Genomic DNA, 19,388 nt, shown 5'->3' on the forward strand with positions numbered 1-19,388 from the left:
ACAGGGCATTCCCACGAGGGATGAAGCTCATAGCCCCATGGTCCCAAATAGCCTGGGGAGGGCACGGCTGTGAAGAGAGACCTGGCACAGGGCGCAGGATTGGTCCTTTCCCTTGAGTCTGCCGCCGGCATCAGGGCCAAGAGAAGAAAAGGAAGGTGTGGGCACTGAATGCTGGGGTGCTGGAGCTGAGCACAGCATGTCTCTACGAAACAGTCGGCATTTCTCCGTTCCTCTCCTCAGAGCCAGCTGCGTGTTTTGTCTGAAACCGATCTCTCATTTGAGCTACTTGAAAACAAGCACTGAGAAGCCCCTATTGTAAACGCCATAGAGAAACAAAAAGGAGAGAGCCCAGAGTAAAAAATATTTCCATAATAAAACTGTCAAGGGGGAAAGAGAGACTAGAAACCTTTGTAGCGCCAAATAATTAAGTTAAGAACAGAGACGTCCTCTCCAAAGTGCTTGACATAAACTATCTCCTTAATGCTCTAATTGGAGAGGAGCAGCGCGGGGTGAGATATGCGTGTGGACCAGGGGAGTGGGAATTTCAGCGTGGTGGCCTGGGGAAGAGAGCCCAGGAGATGCAGGCGTTGGGCACATGGCTTGAGCTCCTGCCAAGTTGCACAGAAACCCCTGCTCTCTTATGGGCCTCCCGATGCTCCTTACACAGCCTCTCCAAATTAGACCCCTCCTGCACAGCCTGCAAGTGAGAGCAGCCAACACCGGACCACCCAGGGCAACGGGGAGGAGGCTAGCACAGATAAAGCAGAACCAGAGATGATGCAAGGCGAGGACGGATTGGGCAATAGAAACATACTCTCCAGTAGGCAAGAAAAAAAACAAAAAGACCTCACTGATGATGGTGGAATGTGACCTCTGAGCTGTGGTCCAGCCTGGAGTGGGAAGTCCCCATGGCACGGTTCTCTGTGCACGTACCCAACCTGGGATGGCACGCAGTGGTCCATCACTGGCCTCTTGGTACCCGCAGCATGGTGAGTCCTCAGCCGGGCTGTTTTCCAGCCAACAGCAGAGGGCTGACTCTGACACAGGCATCTGTCCTGCTGGGAGATCTGTCCCCATGCCCAACTCTCAGTAAGTCTACCAGCAAGGAGCAAACTGAGGTGTCAGGGTCCCAGGTTGTTTCTCAGTTAGGTGCTGAGAACCCCTCCCTTTCCTGTTGATCATTTAGGATTTAAACTTTTCAGCGCTGGATCAGTGGCTGGTCGACATAATATCAGCCCTTTTCTGGTTCTGCTTTCTGCATCACACAGACCTTTTCTCACCCGCACTGCTTTTACCTGAGGGCTGCCTCCCTAAGATGGTGAAGAACAATAGTAAGAGAGATCACTAAAACACATTTTCCCTCTCTCTTTCTGCTCTTCCCAGGTCACATGGAGCCCTACCAAATAGATGTCAAATGCCAGAAGATTCAAGCCTATCTAGAGATAAGTGATGAGCTCCAGATCCAGATGGTCCTCCAGACTTGCAGAACTTCAGGTGGCCTTGGTTCCCCCCTTTGGGTTTACAAAGACCGTCCATCCAACAGGCACTGGAATACAGTCTAGGCTACTTATTCCTCTGCCTCCCTGCAGATAGGGGAAGAAACCTATCCAACAGAGAAAAATCACTTCTGGTTCTTCTCTAGGAGCTGGATGAAGCAGATTGTGGCCCCTGAAAGCCTCTCACGCACCTCATGGCTCAGAGGCAAGGCATGGATTATTGCAGGACTAGGAAAAAGATCCATGTTTTTGAACAATTCACCTGCTGATTCTTTTGCCCAGACGTTGTCGGATAAGTGCATCAAATGAAATAACAGATAAAACACAGACATGGAAACCAAGACAACCAAGAACCGATGGACTTCAAACGACAGAAATAACCCCAAAAGATCAATACCAGGCCAGGCAACCCAGCAAAGCCTGCAGTCTGAAATAGTCCTCCAACGAATTGAGAGCAGAAGTCACTCCCATTTCAGAAGCAATAGAGTCATTCGCACGCCAGGTATAAAATATAAACACCAGACACTTGGCATTGTGCAGCTACCTGACAAAGGCATTAAGTTACTTGGACTCACTTGAAGCACAGTCTTTTTATATTTTCAAAACACCAAGTTCCATGCAAGTATTCAGGCTGCCATGGCAACGTCGTACATTTGTTCCTGAGTGTTATTTCCCATCGCAATTGTTGTTTTTTGGTGTATTTTTTTTTTCCAAAACTTTGCCTGACTTCAAAACTTTGGTTGCTGAGGCAACATCTCTTTTTGAAGGGAAGTGATAGGCTGTGCCCCTCTGTGCCAAGGCAAGGGCTGTTCTTTGAAGACCGGCAGGCTACAGAAAGAGAGGAGGTGTTAGGGAGGCTAAAAAGATTCCAGGAAAAGCAGGGCGAGAGGAAGTAACAGTGCTGAGAAGTGGCTACAGAGGGGCAACACACGCCTTCGCACAAAGCAGGTGGGACAGGCTCCGAGTGGGAGGCTCCAGGCTTAGCACAGGCGAGCTGATGTGCCGCATTACATCAGGGGGAATATTAGATGCGGTCCTGGTGAAGTAACGCTTTGTCTCTGATGTATCTCTCGAGGATCTTGTGGAGATGCATAGTCCTCACAAGACCTCCCCAAGGAAGGAATCTGTCACTGGGATGGTTTGACACAAGAAGAGACTGAGGCAGAGAGAGTTTGGATGAACTGTTGAAGGTCACACAGTAAATTAGTGGCTCATATAGGAATAAGCCCCTGGAGGTGTTGTGTTTCATTTGTAAGATCATCATTCCTCTGATATTTAACTTACGCTTAAATAGAAACCCATTTACCTTCTGCAGAGAAGCACTGCAATCACTTTTTCTCTAGCTAACACATTACAGTCCTCACCTCTGCTATTTGTCAACGTATTTGGCCTGAAATGCACCGAAGCAGGGACTCCTTTCTTTCCAGGCAGCAGGGCCCCGATCCACACTCTTCCTGAAACTGAAAAACAAGTAGTGGAGGAGGCCCCAAAGGGGGTGGCAAGGTGAATGATGAGGAAATGTACAGGATAAGGCCATGCATGTACCACGGGAATGGAGGCAGCATACGGGGTACAAGAAGTGATGAAAACAGACAAGAGATGGCAATAGGACAACAGCATGGGAGGTGTGCATGGCTGATACAGGGACTGAAAGTGGGACCTGGGACACCACGCTGTCACAAACCGGTATCAATGGCACAAGCAGGAGAAGTAGCTTTAATTTCATTAAAGCTGCTCAGAAGACATAAGTGAAGCAACAGCAAATGCAGATCAGCCAGGCAAAACTCTTCAGAGCATCTTTAAGAGAGAAGACCTTACGAGTAATCTTTGCTGTACAGAATTCACCTACCTCTTGCTGTGGGGCCCAGAACAGAACCCTTTACATCCTTTCTTACTCAACAGCAGCTGGCTTACATGCTAAAAACAAATTATCGCTTCAATAGGGTTTCTCCCAGGCCCTCAGTTCATTCATGGCCTGTGAGCCAGCATCTTCCCTGACCTGCAGATTCACACTGTAGGTGCTGCTGAAAAGCAAAGCCAGCGAGTACAGTCAGGGTTGGTAGCAGTTATGGCTTTTCCAGAGGGCATGGCTGATTCATTGGGCTCTCTCACCATGTCTCCACTTTGCAGCCCATGTCTCAGTGCCCCATTTCCAGACTAATGATGGCTCTGATGCCCGTGTATGGGTCACTGGAGATTAGGTTTTGATTTCTATCCATTTCAGCAATTCATAGCTGACTGCATGAGCAGAATCAAATAGAAACCTGCTGCCTGGATCACCACCTGCCTGTTTCAAATCTGGGTCATTGTAGCATTTAAAAATACAAACAGCCAACACAGCCCTGCCAGGCAGAAGCAAAAATGGTAAGCAAAGATGAGAAGTACTCTTGATGTCAAAAGTGAAACATACGGACGCAGGAGGCAGCAGGCTTTGTCTTTCTCCTGCATTTGTCTTTGATGCTTCTTGCCCAAGGGCACTGAAATTTAATTGCCCCTTCCATGTTGATGGAGAAGACCAGAAATGGCCTATGGCAATCGTACGTCTGGCAAGGATCTCCCCAGGGGCTGTATCCTCTGCATCCTGGGACACTTTCTTCTTCCAAGTGACCGCAAAAGCAGCCTGCGGAGGGACTCCCATGGTGATAATATTTCTCTGATGATTTCCAGGGATTGCTTATGTCCACAGATTTCTTTTGCCCAGGCACAAGAGAACTTGACTACAGGAGGTTTTCCTCACCAGTCCTGGATGTCCCACTGCTTTGGGCATCTCAGCTCATTACTAGCAGCTTTGGACAAGGTTACGAGATCCTGGGACAGTGCACTGTGTTCTCCCCTGGGAGATGCAGAACATGCCTGGAGCACAGCTGCACCAGGTGCAGAAGGAGAGGGAGACCCTATAGCTCCTGACACACGGTAGCACACGACATTTGCTGCAGGGGCTGAGGAAACCCTCAGGACCTCTTCCCTGCTTGCCCATGCCAGTATGGGGAGATCGAGTCCTCTCCCATGTTCAGGCATCTGAGAATTGCCTGGGAGTCTCCTGCTCTCAAAGGCATGACTTTCAGCTGTTGGATGGCCCAGAAAAAAAAAAAAAAAGCAAATTCTGTAAAATGTATCTGGACCTAAGCCATGTTAACCATGAATGCTGCTCTCCCCTGTGGATACAACAGCTGCCCATTGGAATAAACAGGAAACCATTTTATCCTCTGAGGAGCAAGAAAGGTGAAGGGGTCACAACTGTAAATCATGTGTCTCTGGGTTTGGGGCATGCAGCAAGAGCTACAAACAAATAGGTTTTCTGTTTTTCTCTCATAGAGCAGGGACTTAAATGCTGGGCTTCTCCCTCTGAGCTGGTCTTCTGACCTAATCTTTTGTCCAGTGCAAAAGACAAAAGAGCAGACGTCCTGGTTTCCCCACTGAGATTGGATAGCATGCCATGGAGAGTCACTGTGGCAACATGCCTGCCAGGTCACATGCAATACAGATGTGCATCTGCCTTGTCTGATTCTGCAGGACCACACACGGCCGTGTTGTGGTGACCTGTCCACAAATAGGCAGACTTCTGCTACTTCGCCTCCCTGCCAACTGGTGATGTTCATCAGGAAAAACTCCGAGCTCTGTTGTCATCAACCTTTATTGGCCATTTCAGAGTCTTTATTTTTCACCCTCTTGGAAAGCAAACTAAGAGGGCTGTACATTAGATGAAGGCAGCCAGTGAGGATTTGCATTTGCCCATGGGGTGCCCTGAAGTTGCTGGACTCCTTGGCCAGACCTCTGGGGCCCGTGTCTTGCAGGAGGTCAGGTGAGCTGGGCCTAAAGAAGCTTTTTACCCCCAACACCTCAAGTTTCAGTTCATCTCAGTACCGGGAAAGCTTCACCCTCTTTCCCTGTGATACGCCTATTACTGTAGGTTGCATCTGCACCTGAACACAGTGCAGTAAAATGTTGGTGCAGCGTGGCGGTAGCAATGTTGCTGTGGAAACCATGATATTTTAATTGCCTGATTCAGGAGAAGCCAGGTATTCGGGCATTGTGTTTCCCCCGTAACAACAGCTCTGCTGCCAAAAGGTCTGGCATGCAGGACTCTGCCACAGACCAGTCTGTGAGAGCCGTGTGGCACTGGGCAAGCTGTTCCCCCTTCATACCCTTCATTTCTCCCCAGCCCAGGCCATCACCCTTCGCTGTCTGGGCCCATACAGATGGCAAAGCAAACCTCCAGACTGGTGACAACCTCTTGCACTGCATTTGGGTATGGCATCCTGGTCAGACCATCAGACACCTCCTCAACATGAAACACAAGTAGGTGGTAACTGAATCTTGATTGTGCTCCTTATTCTGACATGATGGTTTAGGATGGTGATATTGCCTGTATGCTAGATGACCTATCAACAGTTGCTCTAAAAAAATGAAAAATATCTCGAGCAGTGTGCATTTACCGGCTTATTTCTATTGACTAAGGAGTCAATAGAGAGAATATTGACTGAGAACTCTTTAGTCAATAGAACTTTATTCTATGAAGTTCAACTTCAAGATCAGTTGAAGCCCACAAAGTACCAGGTGCAGCTTGAGACTTGACAGATTCCATCAGGTGAAGGTTTCCAGACAGGAAAGATGCCTACACATCTATTTATAGGTGTCTATTTATACCGCAGAGGTACTGGTTGCTGATGAGCGCACAGCATGTGGCCAGCTGTGGATAGACCTGCTTTCCACTGAGCAAGTATTTCACGGGTACTTTGATCAAGACAGGCAGATAATTCTGAGAGCCCAAAATTGTGGTGCAAAAGGCACATAAATCAGGTATTTCCTGGCCTTTCTGCCCAGAGATTTGTGCGCTTTCTTGCCAAATTTCCCACGCAGCAGTCAAAGAAAAGAAAAAAAAATTACTAGCAAATAGGGCTGGTGAAGTGAGGTAAAGATCATGACCAGGGAGAGGACATGGAACAGTTTGGCCAGATGAAAGCTGAAGGGCAGGAGGAAAGCAATGGCCAAGAAGCAGCAGATGGTCCAGGGGACATTCTCTGATGCATGTCCCTTGGTGTCCCATTTCTACCAGAACGCCCTGAGAGCTGATCCAGGACATTATTACCCCAGTGTCCTGCCTGCCTTTGAAGCTGGCAGACCTGAAAACAGAAGCAGGAGACACACTGGGAGCTCTGCAAGGTGGCCCGAGACAGATTACAATGGCCAGAAAGGTGAATGGGGGGGATGGCCATGGAGAAGAAAAGTGGGAGCAAGCATGAGGCATGAGGTGGGGTGGAGGAGGAGAAAATGGAGTAACTGGCATTGCTGGGAGAGACTTGGAGCAGAGGTGTGCAGTAGGGAGTGGGGAATATGTTGCAAATGGATAGGCAAAATGGGATGAAGCGCAGTAGCAGGCACTTGTAGATTGTGGCCGTGGGACAATTGTTTGGGATTTTGAGGGAACCCAGCCCAGCATTAGGGGATCACAGACTTACTCAGACCTCCAAAAGGGACTGAGACTTAGCACGATACACTCCCCATCAGACCACATTGCAGGCACCCCAAGCTACAACACGCCTGTGCCTTTCCATGGGGTCTTTGCTTGTCTGAGGTCAGTGCCTGGTAGACCAGGTCAGGTTGCTTCTCACGTTGCCCATATCAGCATATTGTGCTTGCCACTGTTTATCTCACATCCCTGAGCAATGGCCCCTAGGACTCTGCAGTTGGGTTTTGTTTTATTTTGTGGAGGAAGTGACACTCACAACGTGCTCAGAGGCTACGTGGCTGCATTGCAACAGCTCTCATCTCACGCGGAGATGGAGCAGATCTGAGTGGTGCAGATGTGATGACTCAGCTGTGCTGGATTTTACAGTAGTGGAGCTCAACCATTTCCCCAGAAATGTTCTGATTAGCTTAGTGCAAGACAAAAGGGAATCAAGCCTAGCGAAGCTGCCCCAGAGCCAGGAGCCCAAAGCAAGCCTTCAGCAAAGCCCTTCTCCTCTGATACCGCATTGCAGCACAGGAGAGGGAGGATCTGCACACCTCCTGTTTGGTGCCTGTGATGCAGAAACACCCACCCGAGCTGGTTGCCCCGGCCTCCTCTCATAGTCAGCAGAGAGGAAACATGCTGCTAGGGCACAGCTCCTCTGGCCCAAAGAGGGGGACAGAGGGGACAAAGTCAGCTCAGTAGGCTAGGTGAAGGAACGCTGCACTGCTGAGACATGAGGTGGCTAAGTTTGTCTGGTTTTACTCGCTCTGTTGGCCTTGGAGTAGAGGACAGGGATTTTGGTCATCCAAGGACACCCAATGACTTTGTCCCAAGTCTCGGTGCACCAGAACATCAGGGATGACCAAGAAGAATCACTTTCACCAGGAGCATGACTAGTCCTTTATCAAGTAGCTAACAGTTGAGGAAAGGTCTGGTCTTCTTCACCAGGGGGACCACCGGTCCCTTATCAAGGTAGATACTCCCAAGAATTACCACTCTACCTAAATGAGAACTGGTATTCCTCCCCCCCACCCCCAAAATTTCCATCTGCAGCGTGAATTCAAAACAAGCCTTTACTAATCAGCAATCCTGAGTTTGAAGATAATGCCAAAGTTGTGCGTAGCCCAGCTCCACTTCTTGTGATGGAGCTGCATACATTAATTGCTAAATAGTGTTGTTTCGAGCTGTATGTACACTTACATAACCTCGTACCATATAATCAACACATTTCGTAGCACGAAGAGATCAATCATTCTGATCCCCGTCACAGAAATACTCTCCTGCTCCATATCATGTCTGAAAACAACAAAAAAAAAAACCCAAAAAAAAGATTTATATATAATCAACCTCCGCACCTGCCAACACCAACGAAGTGGTGGTGGTACTGGGGAGGGGTGGCAGGGGCTGCAGGATGTGTAGGACACACCTGCTACGGTGCTGCATGGGCTACATAGAGCACACAGCTGGAAAATAACCATGACACTACGTTGTTTTGGGGCTGCGTTGGCTATTTGAGGGGAGACATTGCTTAAAAAGGGCATGGGAGCTTGTGAGGGAGGCAGAACGCTTTCAACTGGACAGTGGCAGTTTGGGGAACGTTGGGCTCCAGGGGAGGATGCAGCCGTTATTCCCACTTCCAGCTCCCTCCTCCATGAGGGATTGAAGCTCAGGATTTCTTCCACGTGAGCTGTGCTTGGATTCAAAAGCAAGGTAAAACATAGGTGGCTGGGAGCATTGTGCCCCCCTTGGCCCTACAGCAAGGAATTGGGACAGCCTGGATAAGCTTTCCCTAGGCCCATCACTGCATGGAGCCTTTGGGACACTCTCCTCTCCCATCCCATCCCATCCCATCCCCTGCAAGAGTCAGACCCATCTGAAAAAACAGAGGACAGAGAGCAGCAGCAGACTGTTGCTCCAGGGCACAGCCAGCCCCACAAAGGCCACTACAGCCTCGGAAGGGACACCTGGCTCCCCAGCCAGCTCTGGCCCCATCCCGAGCACACAATGTGCCTCTCCCAGCACACACACGAGAGCACAAGGCTGCTGTCAAGCCCCTGAAGGGTGCAGCCCAGCATCCTCAAGGCTCGAGTTCCCTCTGCTGGTTCTGAACATTTATTCCACTAAGGCAGCCTGTGTTGTGCGCTCCTGGGGTTGGATTTTTGTTTTATTTGTGTCGTTTTTTTTTTTTTCTCTGCAGGCTCAAGGGCTGTGCGAAAGTCCCCAGTGCAGAGTAATGCATTTTGCCTCCTGAAACACTTAGACAGTAAGGAGGGATGAGCAAAGTGCAGCTTCGAAGCACAAAAGAACAGCTCATAAACCACCCACCCCCCTATTCCACACCTCCCACAAAGGGCTGAGGATACATTTATTTCCTCTCTCCCTCCAGGCAGTGAAGCGAGGGTACCAATACCAGCTTTTATTTTAATACAAGCTAAAAGCTTTCGGAGATTAAAGAAACACTGAAGTGACACAACAGTGAGGCATCCAAGGGGAAGCCTGGCTGCCCCAAACCACGGTTAAAGGGGCCCCAGGCTGTTTGGCTCCCCAAGGAAAAGCTTCTTCCAGGCGCCAGCACCAACCCCACAGGGCTCTTGACAGGCAGCCACCCCTGTCTCTTCCCTCCTGCGTGCGGGACTTCGGGTCAGGTCACTTGATGCGGTAGAGGACCTTGCGCTGCATGCGGTGCTGGATCTCCCCCCGCCGCATCATCAGCTGCAGCACCTTGTAGATGGCGTGCTCAGGGTATTTCTGGAGAGGGAGAGAGCAGGGTGAGAGAAACTGGCAGGGAAAAGCTCACCGCAGCCCAGCAGGAAGCTGTCACAATCGCTAATGCGGGGCTGCGGCCTTCCCCAGGGCAGCAGCCTGGGGAGCCTGGTTTCACGGCCCAGCCCTGTCCCACCTGCCGCATGAAGTCCTGGACGATGCTGTGCTCCGACACCTGCGAGCCGATGGCAAAGCGGCGCTTGAGCTGCTTTTCAATGCGGGACAGCATCTCTTGGTCCTCCTGCGTCGTGAAGCCTTCCGCCCCTGGGGGGAGAGGTTGCGTGAGCTCTCTGTGCCACCCAGACATCATTCTCCAAGTCAGAGCGCCCGTCTCCCACCCCACATGCACGTCTCAGAGAGCTTTAGGGAAACTGTAAATAAAGGCATCACCACCCATCCTCACCTGACAGGCTGCCCGACATGGCTGCATCAAGCGTGGACACCTGGAAGAGCCTCAAGGCCTCCTCAACATCTGCCTCGGTGGCAAAGGGCTGCAGCTTCATCTTGCTGAGGGACTCCGCAATGCGCACGATGGCCTCCAGCTGCCTGCAAGAGGACGGGGATGTTCCTTGCTTTCTACCGGGGCTACAGGGGGTCTTCTTCCCACCACCACCCACCCCACTCAAAGCACCTCCAGTGCTGCCCCATTCACAGGGGGCTCTCCCGAGCACCCCGCTAACACCCCCCAGCGTTATCCTAGGTGACGGTGACTCGATCCCAACCCCAAGGGTTTGGGTGGGTGATGGCAGCTCTCCCCTCCCCGGGTAGAGCCGGGCCCCGGGGCGCTCACCGGACGGTGATGGGGATGCTGGAGCGGCGGTCGCTCTCCTGCTCGTGCTGGCGGCTGCCGCTCCGCATCAGGATGTAGCGGTTCTTCAGCTTCTCCGCCGCTGCCGCCGACAGCCGGGGGCCACATTTCCTGCAGGAAGGGACAGGGGACGTGGCACTGCTGGGAAGGTGCCCCGCGCAGGGTGTCCCTCGTGTGCCCAGAGCCAGGAGCTCGGCTGCCCCGCTGCGAGGCAGGGCTCGAGCAGCACGGTGTGACCCAGTCACTCACGTGCGGCAGAAGGAGATGAGCTTCTTCAGCTTGTTCAGTTCGATTTCGCCCTCCACGGCCTGGGTCTGCGTCAAGGCGCTGACGTGTAAGGACATCACGTGCTTGGCCAGTGTCTAGGAGAGCAGGGGGTAGTCAGACAGCAGAAAACCTTCTTCTGACCTGACCACGGCACGCCACCCTCCCAAAAAACAGGGTGGCAGCTTGGCTTGGCTCGTCACAGGGCCAGGGCAGCAGCCCTGTGAGCACAGCAGCTCAGAAGCTCTGTCCCCATGAGGTGGAGGTAACAGTGCTTCAGAGGACCAAGGGGGACCAAGCTTTGCTGGCACTGAATAAAGCATCCCCATGACCCAACCCAGCAAACTGTGCCCAGTTCTGGTGGCAGAGAGACACAAGGCAGGCTGAAGGCTTGCCTTGCTGGCATCGGACAAGGCAGAGACCTTGCTTTGCTTCTTCCCCAGGTTCTCAGCCCCCACACTACAGCTGTGTAAGTTCCCAGTTATTTGCCCTGCTGCTGATCCCATTACACTGATGGCACCACAAGAGCCAGCACTCCCCAACCCACCACGTCTCGCTCCTCGTTGTGCTCATCCTTGACAATGAAGATCATGTCAAATCGGGACAGGATGGTAGGCATGAAGTCAATGTTCTCCTCGCCTTTGGTCTCATCCCAACGCCCAAAGACGGAGTTGGCAGCTGCAAGCACCGAGCAGCGGGAGTTCAGTGTAGTTGTGATGCCTGCCTGCAGGGAAAGAGAAATGGACAGGGTCAAGGTCACATCCACAAAACAGCAGGACTAGAAGGCTATTAACTCATAGGAGGAGCTCTGAAGCAGTTCGCAAGGACTCATCCTCAAGCATTTAAATAAAGCCCTTTTAAGCAGGGCCCAATTGCTCTGCAATGGTTCCACATTGAAGAGGGTAATCGCAGGAGCTGCACGGGGCTGGACCCACATCAGGAGGAAGACTGGCTTCTGCTGAGACCCAAGCACCGAGTCACTTCATTTAAAACCTCACGTCAAGGGTAAAGACATACAAGACTACCCTCAAGTTTGCAAGTGGAGCCAGAAACTGAGGTTGAGTGCCCTTGGGCACTGAGGGGAAGTGCCCAGGTCGTTGCTGCCACAAGACTTGGAGAAGTGATGATGGAAAGAAGAGCTGTAGGAGTGTGCCTGAGATATAAAAGGGTCTCACAAAGGGAATATCTGATGGATGAGATGGCTGGAGATCCAGCAGTTGAACATCTCTTTGTGGTAAGCAAGCGTGACCAGCAAGAACAAGTTGTGGTGGCTGTTCTCTTACAAGGGACTGAACAGCTCAGGGGTGAGCCGGAGGGAAGAGGAAGGAGGGATGCTGTAAGAAAACAAGTTGGACAGTGGAAATGAACTGAAACCCGATTTAAGAGAGGATCTGGCACCAGGATGCCAGGCAATTTCCGTAGAAGGCTTCTCACCTTGGCAATGGAGATGGTCTGCTGCTCCATGGCTTCGTGGATGGCCACGCGGTCATCCTCCCGCATCTTCTCACACAAGGTGGAAAATGAGGCAGGGGGAGAAAATAAAAATAAGAGCCACAGTCAGTTACCTCTGGTGAACTTCAACTGAGCGCTGGGCCCCACACACCCCCCCGTTACCTTGTCAAACTCATCGATGCACACCACTCCGCCGTCCGCCAGCACCATGGCTCCTCCCTCCATGAAGAAGCTCCTCGAGGACGGGTCGCGGATGACCGAGGCCGTCAGACCAGCAGCGCTGCTGCCTTTCCCTGAGGTGTACACCTGGGTGTGTGGGACGAGGAAGGGGACAGCACATCAGCCACCACAGCACCTGGGAGCCCATGACCGCAGCTGGGGAGCGAGACAGCCCCGCACCATGGCCAGAGCTGCTGGAGGAAGGGCAAAGCCCTGGGGGAAAACCCCTCAGCACATGCCAAAAGCACGCAGAACAAGATTACTGTGCAGTCCCAAGCCTCGGACTAAGCAGTTGTGATGCACTCGAGGGCTTGTAGACACACAAATACAGGTATTAAGCACAGAGCGATTCATTGTTTGGTGGGCTGCTGCATTAGCTTTGTTTTCCCCCCCGAGGAAACAACGCAGTCGGAGGCTGACTTTAATGGAGGTTACAAGAAAACACAGCTGAAAATATAATTTCATGCCTGGGCTCAGGCTGGAGCTCCGTGCCCGAGAGGCAGGCAGCGTCATTTGTCCTGGCCAGCCAGCCTCTCTGCTGATCAAGGCTCAAAAACAAACAGCAGCATCGGTCACATCTTTGGACGTCTGCAAAGAGCCCGGCTCACATCGTAATGAAAGGCATTACTTGTTTCCCCTTCCCTCCCTCATCTCCTGTCCTGTACCCCACCTTCTGCCAGCACCAGAGGCTGCAGTTCACACCTCCACCAGCTACTCTAGCTGGAGACGCATCGACAGGTATCTGCTGGGACCATGGTCTTCAGTGCTACGTGGGGAGGAGAAGGAAGAAGTGAGCTACACCATGAGCAGAGACCTCAAATCACCTACCCCAATGGGTGAACACTTCTCTACAAACTTCAGCAGCTGGGATTTGGCCGTACCAGGGTCACCCAGCATCAGCAAGTTGATGTCTCCTCGGCGGGTCAGCCCATCCGGGAGCCTAGAGCAGCAGGGTGCAGGGAAGAGATGGTGGAGACATGGTGAGCCTTTATTTCAGTAAAAACACATTGTGACAAGTTGCGAGATGCTGATAGCACTGCCTGAAGACTGAGCAAGGGCTCTGTGCCCTGAATGACTTTTTTCTCCCCACCTCTTGCGAGAGCCTCCAAACAAGAGGCAAGCAATGGCCTTCTTGATGTCAGCGCTGCCGTAGATGGAGGGCGCGATGCTCTTGGCTATCGTCTCGTAGATGTTGGGCATGGCAGCGAGGCAACGAAGTTCCTCCTCTTCCTGAGGGGTCACCGAGCCAGCAAAACTGTGTCCTATGTGGGAAAGGACAGAATGACAGTGAACAAATGGATGTTGTAAAGAAAGAGACACTGTATCCCTCAAACCCACTGCCACCAAAAGCCCTTCTTGCATCATGCCAAATGCCACCAGGTCTGAAGGGTGGAAAGAGCAAGCATTTGCTATCCCAACAAAGCATGCTTTGTGCTTCCAGGCTGGGTGAAGGAAGGAGAAGGAAAGAAGAAAAGCAAGGATCTTGGGCAAAGCAGTTAGGAGGAACAAGAGGGAGAAATTACGTCAGGAGCACGTTTTAAATGCATAGCTCAATTTTAACCATTGACTTCAGCCCAGATCCTCAGGGATGGCTTAGTGAATTCCCACTGAGATCAATAAGATGAAAGTACTTAAATACCCTGGAGGACTCAGGCTGAAGCCTCCTCATTTAATATCTCTGAAACAAAGTCACACAGGACACTTGAGTTTACAGCACCCAAGGGAAGCCAGACCTCCTAGACAGGACTGAACCTTTCACTATATAAGCAAAAGAGAAGAACCCAGGCTGTGATTTCGTACACACCTCGCTGAGGGACTGCCCCGTTCAGGAAGGGGGTTCTCCCAACACCAGGCTATCCCCAAAGACGAGGCAGGTGCCAAAAGCAGCCCTCACCTGAGCCCTCCATGTCCACCTGGATGCCCACCACACGGATGTAAGCGCTTCGGATGCCCACACCGACGTTGTCCCGACTCTTGTTCTTGCTCTGGGCAGACTTCTTGATGGAGTAAATGCCCATGATAGTGACTCTGTTGCCTGGGACAACTTTGTCACACAGGTACCTAAGAAGAGAAAGGTGAAAGCAAAGGAAGGTGGTGAGGAAAAGGATGGTCCCACCAACAACCATTAGCCCCTCTCTTTCCAAACCCAGAAGAATCTGGAGGCCCAGCTCTCAGCAGTGTGGGCTGCCAAAAGAGAAGTCAGGGCTAAACTGAGAAATGCCAAGGGAAGGACAAGCCAGTCTACAGCTCTTGACCCTTCTTGGTGAGGCTCCCATCTGAGGCTGGGGTCACATCACACGTGATCCAGCCTGGCTGAGAAACACCAGCCACGGGAGGAAGCAAACAAGCAGAGATCAATGCCACCAAAATCACCCTGAGATCACTGTCAGCACGGCCACAGCCCGCCTGCAGACCCTGCTGTTACCTGTCGCAGTACAGCTGCAGGTGCCGGGGCATCTCCCCGTGCGGCACGGCGTCGGGGGACTCCTGCAGCTTCAGGACCTGGAAGTCCACGCACTTGCACTTATCTGGCATGATGAAATAGGGGTCCAGTGGGCACTTCGGGCGGCCGGCCTGTTCTCTGTGTGGAGAGATCAATCGGGAAAGTCAGCTGGGGGCTGGCACTTGTAGAAGGGACTGCGGTCACAGCCGAGAGCAGCCCACCTCTCCCAGGTCAGAAAGACACTGCCACCAGAGCAAAGGCTCACCAAACCCTCTGTTTCACCTCCAGCAGTTGCCAAAAGCAGGTACTGAGGTCAGAGTATCGGAACAAGCCAAAGACACGGCGATGCTTCCCCTGCATACTCTCCCAGCCACCTCCCTCTCCCCTGCTAGCTACAAGCAAGGAGGGAGCTAATTCACTAATTACGCAGAAGATAACAGCATAGACTCAATGACTTGACAGGACATATTTCTTTATAACCTCACACACGAGGCAAACGTTAAGTGGTTCGTGGTGAGAAAGCAATTAGCAGCGTGACAAGGCTGCCATCAACCTCCGAGTCTCTGGAGACGCCGGCTCGGCGTAGCTGCCTTGTGAGGCTATAAGCTCTCGGGGACGAGGAGCACCTCTGCATCCTGCTGGCTCCTCTGTATGCTGCTGTCAGCGCCCGGCTCCATGCAAGCAGCAGCAGGGCTTTTTGGGGGGATGGCACAAGGGAGAAAAGGCCTGATGAGTGTCAGCCCTGCCGCACCAGAGCTGTGCTGACCCACTTGTGCAGCCAAGGATCGGGAGCCAGGAGTGATGCCTATCCCAAAGACCGCTCAGGCTGCATCAGAGATAAGGCAAAGGAAATAAATACTGGCAGGCACGAGTTCAAAGGCACAATCCATCAGGCTCAGCTAGCGTGAGAGCTGCAGCACAGCAGCAGCCTAATGCTCATGGTTCACGCAGGCATCAAAAGCTGTAAAGCAGGATTTGGAAGTTAGTGGCAAAGCATCCTTACAGAATTTGATGAAAAGCCCACCAGGGAGGGGGAACGTGGAAGCAAGGAGTTTGAGTAAGATAAAAACTTACTAAGGAAGCCAGGACAGGAGCTTAAAGCAGTATTATGGGGCAACTAGAGGCAGGAACAAACCCTTAGGTACAAAGGGCAATAGGGGAAAGCAAAGTTAGGCAGCAGATGGCTTAGGGAGTGATAACAAACAATCCCCATCACAGGAGATTTTAGCACAGCCAGACTCAGTGGAGAGCAAAGACAAAGCCACTATGAAATCTGGAAGGGGGACCTCCCGACAGCCACCAAAACTGCTTCACTAAGCCTGTGATAAGCAGAAGCCAGCACAAGAGCCTGACAGGCAGAAGGGCTTTTTGTTCATTTTGTTTGTTAATGGAAGAGATCAAAGTGTGAAAGTGAAAAGGGCGAGGGAGAGGTCAAGAAGGAAAGCAGAAAACAGGCTTCTGTGTCTGTAGCAACAGGGATGCTGGAAGCACTGGAAATGCAAGTATATAAAGGAAAGATCTTGTTTTCTGCAAGACAGGAACAAAACCCTGTGCAAAAGGAACTGGAGGAAGAGATGCAGCTTAAAAAGCATGCTGAAGTGAGATTTACATACATGCGAGAGTGCAGAGGCACCTCCACGTTACTGTATGCGGAAGCCCTCACAGGATGCTTTGGAACAACCTACTGAGGGAACCTCTGTTTTTTTTTTTTTTTTTCTTCAGAGAACCACTGGGTAATTTTATTCGAATATGATCTGTTCAGAAGTTGTGCTTGGAACCCGGTTGTGCTGGGACAGCAAGCCTTGAGAAACCAGTCTGGTCTCACAGGTGGCCCTGCTTTGAGCAAGAGGTTGCACTGAATACCTCCTGGGGTCCTTTCCCCCACCACCCTGCCACACACAGCCCCAGGCCATTCCTTACGTGTTGCATTTCCTAGGGAGAGAATACCCCTCGAGGCCCGGGCGCACGGCGATGTTGTTGATGGTGTTCCGGCAGCTGCGGCACTGGATGGCTATTTTGGTGGCTTTGGCTCGCACGGGGGTTGCCGAAATTACGATCCCGGGGATCTTCACAAGGTGGGACATCTGGTCGGACTGAAAGGGAAAAGGTGAAGGGGAAGTGAGAAAAACACTTGGAAAATGGATAAGGAACTCAAGATGTCAAGGAAACTTTTTTTTCTTGGATACACTCCCCACATTTACAGGACTATAGTACCAGAAGGAAATAGCCTGTGTTTCTTGACAGTGTATCTTGCTGTATAGTAGCATGGTGTGGTTGCATGACTTAAATTATGCTTATTTTAAAGCAAGAGAGGAAAGGACACTTGCTATATGCGGAACATCACTGACAGCAATGATGTCCCCATAACAAGACTAGGAATAACAGTTCTTTGCAGCCAGATTTAAGCTGCAGAAGTATCCTTGGCTTGTAAATTAGCGTACAACCCATACACTGAATTATGCAATTAAGCATCAAAGGCTTCCCCTGCAATCACACTCACACGGGGCGAGCCCTGCCACCTGCTGCCCGCTGCTCCAGGCGGCAGCGAACCACCTCACCTTCAGGCTGCGGATGCTGGCTGCGTTGGCGTCTGATCTCAGCATGACCTGGATGTCCTGGAGGGTTTCCTCCCCCGAAGGACGAGGACGGGTGACCTCATCTGCAACCTCTTTTGCTGCTTCTTCCAGCTAGAAACGGAACAGCTCAGCTATTAGGAGGGTGTCATGGCGTGTAACCAGGGTTGCTCTCACGACGTGACAACGTCAGCACACCAAGCCGCCCAGTCCCTCCATCCTTACCAGCTGCAGGTGCTCAGCGGGCTGCTTGTACAGGTAGTCAGCGAGATCTTCATCGAAGCTGGCCAGGTCCTCCATCTCCACCTCCACCCAGTACTGACCCAGGTTGTAGTGCCGCTTGAGCTCATCCCTGCAAGGCAGCAAGCAGGAAAAGTTTGCGGGGCAGGAAGCACCAGGAACCCACAGGGACCCTGGGCTCTGCTGAGGAGGCTTCCGCTTGGAGGGAAGAGGGGGAAAATAGTGAGAGAATTAAGGGATGCCTGCAGGGATTTGGGGAAAGCTTTCACCCTAAAGGCTTTAAAGTGTGACAGTAGAGCAGGGACAGCAGCACTTGCAGCGGCACTGTGAGATACAGCGCTGGTTCATTAAAATAAGCCACATATACATATAAAAAGCACATATATATGAAAATAATAATCATAGGGGAGCGCCAGGGGTGCCGGCAGCACCTGTATTTGAAGGTGAAGCCCGTCCGGTCCGTGCCCACGCGGTACTGCCGCAGGAACTCCTTGAAGCGCCGCTGCAGCTGGGATTTCCGCACCTGCCCCTCGTCCGCCGCCGGCTCGCCGCCGAAGCTGTCGCTGTAGAAGATGCCGGGCTCGTCGAAGCCCGACATGGCGCCCACCAGCCCCGGGACCCCGCGCCCCGCGGTACCGCCGCGCCTTGGCTATTTCGCGGCAAAAAACAGAAAGCGCGCGCCGCGGACAGCTGGCGGGCACCCGCCCCCGGCCTCCGATTGGCCCGCCCGAGGCGCGCCGCCGCCCATTGGTCCAAAGCGCCCTCCCGCCCCGCCCTCGGCGGGAAGCGATTGGCCGCGGTTGCCGGGCGAGGTTTTGGCGCGAGAGGCTGGGGGAGAGGAGAGGGGGGAAGGCGAAATGGCGGACGGGCGGGACCATTGGCCCGGCGGGGGGGGGGACGGGACGGGACGGCGGGTGAAACCATCTCGGGCGAGAGGCGCCTAATGGCGGCGGGGGGGCGTGGAGGGCGGTGGTGGGTAGCAGAGAAGTAGGTTTAGTCATAAAGAGGGACGAAGCTTCAGCCTCCAAAGGCTTCCTTAGGCCTGGCAGGACCATGGTGATCTATGTGGGGTACCTTGGGGCCACTGGATAGGTGGAACTCTATGAATTTCAATAAATGGCTGTGTTTCAGTAGTTCTTTTGTGTGTGTTCTTGCTTTTCAGTATTTGGCTACCTGTTTTAAGAATTACCCGTTTATTTTCCTACCAGGAGTTAGCAAACGGGTCCAAAGGGAGAAGTAGTAATGGGGATTTTGGAAGGATACGGGGTGGGTGAGGACAGCACCAGCGCCTGTCCCGCTGGTGCTCCGCAGCAGGACCTGCCCTCGGTCATGGCTCTGCGCTGGGTGTCAGAGCAGCTCAGCACGGCTACCTGTCTTTGGGATTAAAGTCACCGCTGGAGCAGGCAGTGCCATGGGGACAGGTTGATCACAGAGGCTTTCAGGCAGGAAGAGAGGAAAGGACTGAGCTGAGAGGTTATGGCCATGTTGGCTCTGTAAAACAGCCCCTCCTGCAGTGACTCCTGGATTTGAAGACCCTTGTAAGCAGGCAGGGTGGTGGCTGGCCACCAACCCAAGCCTCCAGACCTCATACAGTAAAAAGGAGGAGAAGAGAGCTGCAAATACAGGCTGCTCCAGCAGTGCCACCTAGCTGGACTGCCTTCAGCACCGCCTCGTGTGC

General features: G+C 52.3%; 1 protein-coding gene across 1 annotated transcript; it reads right to left on the reverse strand.

Annotated features, from left to right (window-relative positions):
• Window positions 1–9,349: 9,349 nt before the first annotated feature.
• On the reverse strand, window positions 9,350–18,389 carry MCM5 (minichromosome maintenance complex component 5). The gene is made up of 16 exons (XM_080575265.1): window positions 18,142–18,389; window positions 17,696–17,822; window positions 17,456–17,584; window positions 16,818–16,990; window positions 14,880–15,035; window positions 14,349–14,515; window positions 13,545–13,716; window positions 13,283–13,394; window positions 12,398–12,541; window positions 12,218–12,283; window positions 11,331–11,507; window positions 10,769–10,881; window positions 10,502–10,630; window positions 10,115–10,257; window positions 9,848–9,975; window positions 9,350–9,696 (listed from the first exon to the last, which is right to left on the reverse strand). The coding sequence occupies exons 1-16, from the start codon at window positions 18,306–18,308 to the stop codon at window positions 9,595–9,597; spliced, it is 2,205 nt and encodes a 734-aa protein (XP_080431391.1). The 5' UTR covers window positions 18,309–18,389; the 3' UTR covers window positions 9,350–9,594.
• Window positions 18,390–19,388: the final 999 nt, after the last annotated feature.

This window comes from Anser brachyrhynchus (assembly GCF_964034855.1).
Source record: "Anser brachyrhynchus genome assembly, chromosome: 1".
In the NCBI taxonomy this organism is placed as follows: Eukaryota; Metazoa; Chordata; class Aves; order Anseriformes; family Anatidae; genus Anser; species Anser brachyrhynchus.